Genomic DNA, 9,810 nt, shown 5'->3' with positions numbered 1-9,810 from the left:
TTGTTGGGGCTCCTCTTCTTTTTTGCTGACCCTCTACTTTACCAAGCAAGATATTGTTCTCCAAAGACTGACCCTTCCTGATAACATGTCTGAAGTATGAGATGAAATCTCACTATCCTGGCTTCTAAGGAACATTCTGGTTGTACTTCAGACAGATTTGTTTGTTCTTCTGGTAGTCCATGGTACTTTAAAATTTCTTCTCCAACACCTTGGTTCAAATGCATCAATTCTTCTGTGATCTTCCTTAGTCATTGTCCAACTTTCATATGCTTATGAGGCTACTGCAAATACCATGGCTTGGGTCTAATGGCACCTTAGTCATCAGACTGATATCTTTGCTTTTGAACACTTTAAAGAGGTCTTGTGCTGCAGCTTTGCCTAATGCAATACTCCAAAGGGTGCATACTTTACACCCTTTCAATGTTGTTCTTATTAAGTGCCATCAAATTGATTCTGACTCATAGCAAGCCCGTATAGGGGGTTTTCAAGACTGTCGATATTAAAGGGAGCAGAAAGATTTCTCTTTCTTCCTTGCAGCAGCTGGTGGCTTCAAACTGCTGCCTTTTGGTTAGCAGTTCAATGCATAACCCACTACACCACCAGCACTAGACCAGGTTAGTAGTCAAGTACAAACTACTTGTGGTACCTAGAGACTCAGAGGCTCTGGAATACTGAAATTTAATTTCTTCCTCAAATAAGATAAACCAAAGGAAAAATAAACCAGTTGTCATCTAGTTGATTCTAACTCATGGTAACCCCAAAGAAAGTAGACTCCCCTCTCTTCTGCTGCCACAGCTCCTTTAACAAACCCCACCTTCACTGGAATGAACTGCTCAGTGCATAAGTTTCTCTTAACATTGTCTTGACACGTCATCATTGGCTCCTCACTGCCAAGAACAGGACTTGGCATAGTACAGTTGCTCAACTGATATTTGTTGTATGAATGAATGGATTTATTAACACATGGATGGATTGACATGTGAATGGCTTTGGTGGCTGGGTGAAGGGAGGAGGAAAGATACTACATAAGATGTCACCAGGTCTGCCTCCCACAGCAGGTGGCTGGAGGGAGAAGGCCACGTCACCTCCAGCATGCTGGGTACTGATTTTAATGGCCTGGCAATGAGGTGCATGTATGGTGAGGGGCCTGCCCAAGAGGTAACACTGAGAGGGCAGTTCTGCCCACCTCTAATTATTGCTTGAGACATCTGGCAGCACCAGCCTCCTACCCCCAGAAGCATGGGCTTGTCCATCACAGTGTGGGCTTAGAGGGGCTGCTGCTACAGCTAGTGGGGAAGACAAGAGGATGTCTCAGGGGTTTTGGGGTCTTAGAGAGTGGAGGCAGCCCTGGGTTTGGACACTGCTCAACTTCTGTTCTTCCTGTCCCCCAGCAAGCTTAAGGGAGCCCCTGAATAGAAGGTGATGTTAAGAAGTCTCCAGGGTAACCAAGGAGCAAGCTGGCTTGAGGGACTGCACAACATCCCCTAGGCAGGGAACCTCAGATTGTTTGGTGTCTGCTGACATGGAAGCCCTTGGGAAGATGGTACCCTAATGCCAGTTGGGCAGGTGGGTAGCTCAGGCCTGAAAGGAGGCCTTGACCACACGGCCCTTCAGTGGTTGTGGTGGCCGGAAGTTGTTCACCATGTGGATCCTCTCATCATCCTCGGAGGTGAAAAGCAGGCTCCGGAACTTCTCCATCTTGAGGAGCAAAGGAGGGTGCTTAGAATGGATTGGGGCATACTGTGGTCCAATCTGACCCCAGGTGCAACACTTAGTACCCTGCCCAGCCAGCTCTGCCTCTCCCTCCTCTTCCTAAAATTTGTCCCCACTTTTCCCACTCATGCTCCTCTTTGGTTTCCCAGCCTCAGTTACTCACTAGAAGGCCTCTGAATCAGGACACTATTTCACTCAGCTCCAGTTCTTTCTAGCCAAGACTTAATAGATTCCAGTACAGTAGGGATGGACCCAGGATCCAGAGATCACCCCTCCTGATCTGTGTCCTAATGACTAACAATTAAATTGCCCCCAACCAAGAATCTGAAAATTTATTAGCAATAGGTGGGGGCCTTGATGGGGGAGAGTCACACCACCCGGAATGGGTTGAGTGTGGTTCCTTTCTGCCTGGTGCTCTAGGACAACCCACCTGCCTCTCAGAGATGCAGATGGGCTCCCGGAGCACAATCCAGGTGACGCTTTCACTCAGTGGAGGTGTCGTCAGGGAGCCAGGGTAGGTCCAGTAATGCCGGCTGGTAGGCAGGAGGCACTTGGGGTTGAAGCAGCTGAACTGGGCCTTGGTGCCCTGGGACAGGGTGAAGGGACCCGGAAATCAGCACAGACCTCTACCAGACCAGACCAGCAGCTTCCCACCCACTTCTGTTGGCCGGATTTTATTCTCTCCTTGGTTCACTGATGCAAATCATGGGCAAATGTTTGTAATCTCAGATGGCATCTTCCAGCTCAGACTGGGCCCCCTCCACCTTTTGCTTGTTTGTAAAGGATGCGACTCCTAGAGCTCATTGACCACAATGTCCTGCTCCCTAAGCTCTGGGCATTTTCTGCCATACACCCATTAATGTGACAAGCTACACCCAGCCAGGCTGCAGGCTGGGCAGCTAAGGGGCCACTGACCCAGATGAAGAGGAGTCAGCCGCAGGGCACTGCTGTACTGGCCTGTATCCTGCTTCTCAGCGAGGCTTTGCTGACAGGTGGGCCTGTTCTGTAATCCAACCTCTTCCTCCTTCCCCACCAGGCTGTTCTGAGTGGGGGCATGGTGGGCCTTGGAGCTTGGTCTCACCTTAAACCGGACCATGTAGAGTGCATCTGTCAGGCGGTTCATACCAGGGTGCTCGTCCCCTGTCTGTGAAAAAGAGGGCAGTGTAAGTCCAACAATGACTGTGTTCTAGAAGTGGGGGGCCTCCCAGTCTCCTCTTGGTCTCAAGTAGTGAGCACTCACCTCCAAAAAGACACCAATTACAGCCAGGCCATCAGGTGCGGAGGCAGCCTCCCCAAAGGTGCTGTACTTCTTGGCATTCCAATGAACGAGGTGTAGCTACAGGGGCAACAGCAGGGCATGCTAGCGCTCAGCACCTCCATGGGCAGTGGGGGCACTGACCCAGATGATGAACCAGACATCTGGCACCTTTGCTCAGGGAAGTCCAGGGGAGCCACAGGTGGCATTCACCATGCCCTGGATCCAACCCTTTCCTGAGCCCCAGGGGACTCAGAGGCCTCCGGCTCAGACCCTGCCCTCCAGTGAACTAGCTGTGAAACAGGTAAGGCCATGCAAGGTAACATCTCTCTGAGAAGGAGGTACTAGTAGCTAAGCGCAAAGAATAAGTAATGGGATTATCAGATGAAGCCCTTGGGGAAAGGCATTCCAGAGAAAACCCCAGAGGCAAAACACTGGAGACATGAAGTCAAGTGTTGGTAAAGGAGTCATCTATGGGGAGAGGTCAGTGGGAAGATGAGGCTGGGCAAGGTCAGCTCATGCAGGGCCTTGAATGTCCCACTCATACAATAGCAGGGAGTCCCTGAGGGTGTGGTGGCACTGAATTTGCTGACATAAATCTCCTCTAGGCACACAGACCAGGAGAGCAGTAGGCAGAGCAGGATGAAAGGTCTGCTCTCCAAGGCTCCTGAGTGTGCCCCTCACCCTATATAGAACCCTATACCATGTACCCTTCATGCCCCTGAGGGCCTAGTGCCCACTCCCCCCATCCCCCCAATAACAGAGGACTCAGGAGGACGAGACCTTTACCTCACTGGGGAACGGCTTGCCATCCACCGTGTGCTCAGAGCCCACGCCGTGCTTCTTACCCCAGTGGAAATGGAACTGCTTGAGCCGGTAGGGTCCGTCCAGGGGGCCCCCAGTCACCACTGAGGGCAGAAGTGGGGCAGAGTGGCATTGGGGTGAGAGGACCCACATGCATGACTGGTGTGCAGCCAATACCAGAGCAGCAGCCCAGAAAGGGGATCAAATTTTCACTGGAAAATGCATTGGGTCGATGTCTACACCTTGGGTCAGTCCCTGCCCAGCTCCACCCTTACCCCACCCTTAGTTTAGCCAGGGAGGAGATTCTGGCAGCCTACAAGGCCAGAGAAGTCTGGGGCCCACAGACAACACCTCTCTATTTGGCTATCCTTACCAATGCCCAATTTCTCATGGCACCTAGGCTCTCACCTCCAGGTCCCTACCCCCACTAACAACAGGCCTTCCATGTCAGAAGCCCTGACCTAGGTCTGTATGCAAAAGTTTATCTTATTTAGTCTTCATAGTAGCCCATGAAGACAGAACCTATTACTCTCTGTTTTATAAAGGTGGAAACTGAGGCACAGAGAAGGCAAGGCATTTGCTCAGAGTCACACAGCAAGGCACTGAGCTGGGATATGAGGCTGTAGCTCTAGAATCCAAAGGCCAAGTCCCTAATCACTAGGCTGCACTGGCTCCCCCAGAATGCTGCAACAAATGGAAGGGAGAATAAATGAGCCCCCAGGACGCAGTGTTACCCCAGAGGAGGGACTTGGTGGATTCCCATTCTCCTGGTCAGACCCAGCTCCCTCCAGTGTCCTCCTTCCCCATGACCTCTGTAGTGGGGCTTCCACTTACGTTGGTTTTGTGACTTTCCCACCCCACTGCCTGGTGAGCTAGGGCCACGCACAGGGCCTCCTGGGACTGATTGAATTTCCAGCTGAAAAGGATCTGGCCTGTAAGGGTACCCCAGCTAGGCCTGAATGTGAGCCCCTGGGTCAGGTGACAGTACTGGACTCAGAGTTCCACTGGGCCCCTCCACCATGGGTGACCAGAGTACCCCTTAAAGAGAGGATGGGGCAGTTTAGAAGCCCTCTTTGCTGTCCTGCCTAATCTGAGAAGCAGGACGTGTTTAGATGATGCTAGTCAGGATGACAAAGGGATTCTGAGGAAGGTGACTCTGGGCAGGCCCCCAGTCAGTCCCCCCCACCTCCCATCTCTGGGGGTCTGCCCCTCGGAGCATATCCTACTAGGACCTGTAGTGAGGTCTCCCTGAGTGAGAACTCTAACCTGGACACCTTGAGCGCAGCAACCCAGGCTTTGCCCTCTGTCCTGAAAGCAGGACACTACCATTCATTATACAGTCACTGTGTGACCAGAACTCTCCTCACATCAATCCACTGAACCCTGTCAGCATCCCTGACACTGTTACCCCCTGTGGACAGATGTGGGACCAAGGCCCAGGTGGCTAGGCATCCTGCCTGTGTCCACATGGTCAGCGAATGGCAGAGCCCCAATTATCTTACCTCTGAGTCTCTTTTCATTGGTTTCCTGGCATTCTGGATCATTCCACGCTGGACAATCAGTAGTCCAAAGGCATGCCCCTTGGCCCAGCCCTACCACAGTTACCTTCACTGAGCTACTGATATCTGAGCTAGCCATCTGAAAACTGCTCCTTCGTAATCCATCATGTAGGGTCATCTAGGACCCCATGTCCTCTCTCCAAAGCTGGGTTGTTGTTAAGTGCCGTCGAGTCGATTCCGACCCATAACGACCCTGTATAGGGTTTCCGAGGAGCAGCTGGTAAGCTTGAACCACCAACCTTGCAGTTCAAATGGCTTTGCAGTCTGGCGCATTAACCTAGAATTGGGTACCAGGAAGTGTTTGACTCTCTCCTGAGGGTCTGTTGGACTTCTTACCTTTTGCAGCAAGAACTAGAACTGATCCTCTTCTCTTTTTTGCTTAGCCTACTAGGGAAACTCTCTGGTAGCGTAGTGGTTACGAATTGGGCTGCTAACCTCAGGGTCAGCGGTTCATAACTACCAGCTGTTCCATGGGAGAAAGCCTCATCTTTCTGCCCTCGTGAAGATTTGCAGACTCAGAAACTCTGTACCGGGTCACTATGAGTCGGCACATAGCAACAACTAAGGAAACTCAGAGTTAAGTAATTATGATCATCTTCATCATGAAAGGTCTGGCTTCCCCTCTTCTCTGTCTTTTGATAAGTGTTTTCAGTGTGTTTGGTTGAGGAAGGGGAAGAGCTAAGTGATCTTCCTGTTCCACCCCCTATATCTGGTGGTTGTTGTTAAGTGCCAAAATTCCTTTGCAAGGAGCAGACCTGAGACCTCTGCCTGGGAATTTATCATGAAAGAACCTGCACTCTAATCCCAGGGCAAAGAGACTTCAGAAAAAGCTGCTGTGAATTGCCCCTAGCCTCTCTCTGGACCAACCTGGTTGGGGCCTCGAGGTCATGGGCAGACTAGGAAGAGACACCTCTGGAGCTGGACCAGGTGTGTTCTGAGAAGTTCCAATCCTTGAACCTCCATTTACCCATCTGAAAAATGGGTTCTCATGAGGAAAAACTGAGCTGCTTGAGACCTTAGCCAGGGGACTGGCACAGATTCCCTTTTGTCCCTACTGGTCCTGGCCACATCGCACAGAGAGCAGGTCAGTGATGGGGCAGGGAGTACAAACAAACCTGACCTAAAGTACTAACTGGAAGGGAAGGAAGACAATTAGCATTTCTTCATCATCTACTGTATGCCAGCACTACAAACATCATTTCAGTTTTTCAGGATTCCTCTCCACAATCCAGAGACTAGGTCATATTGCTCCCATTTTATGGATAATGAGACTGAGGCTTGGCCTAAGACTTCACAGCTGGTAAGAGAAGAAGTCCCCTTTTCCCATCCCAACATGCTCCCCTTCTGAGCCTGCCCAACTAAGATTAGAACCAGGGAGTACCTGGCAGGGGACACTCACCGGTGCGGTCATCGCAGTCACTGAAGTCCACCTGGACAGAGTGGCCATTGTTGGTGATGCTGAGGGACGTGCAGGCCTCATAGGAAAGCTCCAGGGGCTGCAGGCTGGGTGAGTATACAGCCTGACTAGACACGATGTTGATGGGTGACTGGCGGGCGCCCTGGGCAATGGGATACAGCTTGTGCCACTGTGAGGGGCCTGCAGGTGGTGGTGGGGGGTGAGGGCTCAGGCCAGTTCGGACCTCCAGACTGCAGGCTGAGGGCACTCACAGGGGGTGGTCTCCTTGGCATCCTTTCAGTGGTAAGCCCCCATTTTGGGGCTGCCCAGCCTGGAGTTCCAATATCCCAGCATTGCCACCACCACCCCCCACCCCCCAGCCTCCATTGTCTTGTCTGTGAAATGGCCTCACGAAACTCACCTCCCAGGGCTGTTAGTAGGTTCAGAGAAGCAAGGCATAGAAGGAAGCATAAATATAGCTACAGGCTCAGGGATGGGGCTGGAGAGTAAGTCTTCCCCTCCCTCCGCAACATCCAACACACACTCAGGGAGGCCCCTAGACCTCTGAAATTCCTGGCCTGAACCTACCAGATGCCTGACCTTCTCTTGCACCTGGAGAACCTTAGTGTAGGTGTTTGGGATAAGAATAACAAAAGCTCATGTCAGCCTAACTTTCACGTTATCACATGCATTTGTTCACTGCCTCCTTCCTCACAATCATCCTGTGAAGTACAAACTTCCATGAGCCTCATTTCACAGATGAGGAAACTGAGGGTGACATATGCCCATGTGTGGTCACATGCACGCACACACTTAAGCATTGGTGTAAAACACACAAGCTGCTCATGTACTGCTTGCTACAGCTGCCTTTCCCTGGCACATGCCTAGCAGTCCATACAGATCTTCATAAGGGCACACACGTGAGCACAGTGATCTGGGATCATCAGCAAAACACATGTGTACAAACACACACATAGCCCTGCTGACCAATCTGGCACGTGCACACACATTCTCACACACAACCCTCCCCCCCCTTGTTGCAAACCCAGGTCTGCATGAAGGCCCCTAGCAAAACACACGCCCATGTACACCCACACCTGCACACCCACACCCACGGGCACCCACCACCTGCCTCCCTCTGCAGCTAAGAGGCTCGGCATCTCCCTGGGGAACATCCTGAAATGCAGTCTATTTTTAGTGTCATTGCCGGCTGGTGCTTCTCCCCCTTTTTGGCTTCTTAAGTTTTCCTGGGAAAGCAGCAGCAGGTGCCGACAGAGCAGTGTCCCCAATGGATGACTCAGAATCGTGGTTCGGCCCCACTGGGTTATTTTTGAAGTCCTATGAGCACTGCTATATGCCAGCACCTCTGTCTTCCTCTTTCCTTTCCCTATTGTCCCTATGCTGGGCCATATAAATCAGCTAGGTGAAGGGGCGGATTCAAAGCTGATGGCAGGGCTAGCAAGGAGGGCTGGGGGCAGCACCTGGGCTGGAGGACTCAGGATGATCTATGGGTTCTATCAATCGGCTTCTTCTATGCCTCTCTTCATCTCTGCCTCTCTGTGTGGCCATTCTGAATGTCTTTTTTCCTCTTTCCAGCTCCTGCATGCTCAGAAAATCTAGGGTTCCTCCTTTCAAATATGTTCCTATTTCCTTGGGGTCCCAGAGTCTCCATAGCACCTCACAGACTCCCCCTGGTCCATTGCAAACCCCTAACCCCCAGACTTCAGTCCAACTTCACCCTCCCCCAAGTGTAACTGCCTTTTCAGGGGAAAAGTAGGGATGGGGACTGCATTTTCTATCAGTACCTTTCCCTTCTTCCCACCCCACCTACTGCCCAGGTATCCAGGTTCCTTCTCCGAATCTGGATCTTGGGGTTTTCAGAGAAGAGGAGAAAATACTTCAGGACTTCCCAGACCTTACCCCCTCCCCACACACACCCTTCCTTGATGAAAAATAGCCCAGAATGGAGTTGACCTGCCCTAGACCCACACTCAAGCCATCTGGCTGCCACCTTCTGCCTCTTCTCTCTTTTACTGCATCCTAAGGAAACTGAAGCAAGATCAAACCAGGAGGCCGGTGTGACCCACAGGTTCCCACGGCTGACACCCACACAAATACGTGCTGCCTTCCCTCACCAGCCAACACGGTGCTCGGACACTTCCGCAGGGCAACTCTCCCGGGGACATCGCACCCTTGCCCACGTAGAGTCGAGCTCCCCCAGAGGTCCCAGCCAGGCTGTGCGCGCTCCCCGCACAGACACCCGCGCACAGTGCTCCGCCCCGACCACCCCCGGTGGCCCAGGGCCACCTCCACCCGATGCGCACGCCCGGGAAGAGTGAGTGAGCACGACCGATCGAGCACGGCAGACAGGGGCTGCGCGGAGGAGGCGGCAGGATCCGCTTGCGGCGAGCCCACCAGGCTGCAGCGAGGACATTGAACCGAGCGCGGGGGATTCAGGGGTCAGGCCCGGAGGATGTTTCGGGCTCCTGAGACTGGACCAGAGGGAAAGAGTCCCAGTTCCGCCTGGAGTTGGGGGCTTGAGGGTCTGGGATCATCGGCTGAGCATAAGGACATCGGGCGAGATCAAGAGGGTCTGGGTGGGCGGGGGTCTGTGCCTACCGTCGTCTTGGCCGTAGCCCCAGCCGTGGTGGCCGGTCATACCGCTGCCGTCCCCGCAGCAGTGCACCTGTGTCGGGTCTCGGTTCCGCTCGCTCGGACTGCGGCTCCGGCCCAGCTTGCAGCGCAGAGCAACCTCTTAAAGCGGCGGCGGGCGGGAGGAGCGGTTCCCAGGGGCCCAGCCCCGCCCCCGCCCCCCAGCAAAGCGAGAGAGGCCGGCCCTACCCCGCCCCCCGTCGGGGCGTTTTGTATGCCTCGAGTTGAAATGAGGGGTTAAGGGGAGACAAGCCTCTCGCCCCATATACATAACCCAATGACTTGCCCTCACGTGGATGGACGCTGGGGGCTGGCCCTGTTCCCCCACACCTCCTCCTGTTCCCAGGCTTGTCCCAGAGCCTTGAATACCACCTTCAGAGACCTGGGCTCTGAACCTTAATGGAACTGACCATCAAAGACCAGAGCTGGAG

At 53.0% G+C, this 9,810-nt stretch overlaps 1 protein-coding gene across 1 annotated transcript; it reads right to left on the bottom strand.

The window, feature by feature from the left end:
• Positions 1-931: 931 nt before the first annotated feature.
• CA7 (carbonic anhydrase VII) lies at positions 932-9,445 on the bottom strand. Its single transcript, XM_006863592.1, has 7 exons — positions 9,347-9,445; positions 6,731-6,928; positions 3,758-3,876; positions 2,954-3,049; positions 2,795-2,857; positions 2,144-2,299; positions 932-1,698 (listed from the first exon to the last, which is right to left on the bottom strand). The coding sequence occupies exons 1-7, from the start codon at positions 9,384-9,386 to the stop codon at positions 1,576-1,578; spliced, it is 795 nt and encodes a 264-aa protein (XP_006863654.1). The 5' UTR covers positions 9,387-9,445; the 3' UTR covers positions 932-1,575.
• Positions 9,446-9,810: the final 365 nt, after the last annotated feature.

This window comes from Chrysochloris asiatica, unplaced genomic scaffold (assembly GCF_000296735.1).
Source record: "Chrysochloris asiatica unplaced genomic scaffold, ChrAsi1.0 scaffold00055, whole genome shotgun sequence".
Taxonomy (NCBI): Eukaryota; Metazoa; Chordata; class Mammalia; order Afrosoricida; family Chrysochloridae; genus Chrysochloris; species Chrysochloris asiatica.
Note: the sequence above shows the minus strand (reverse complement) of the source record. Positions and strands in the feature narration are given on the sequence as shown.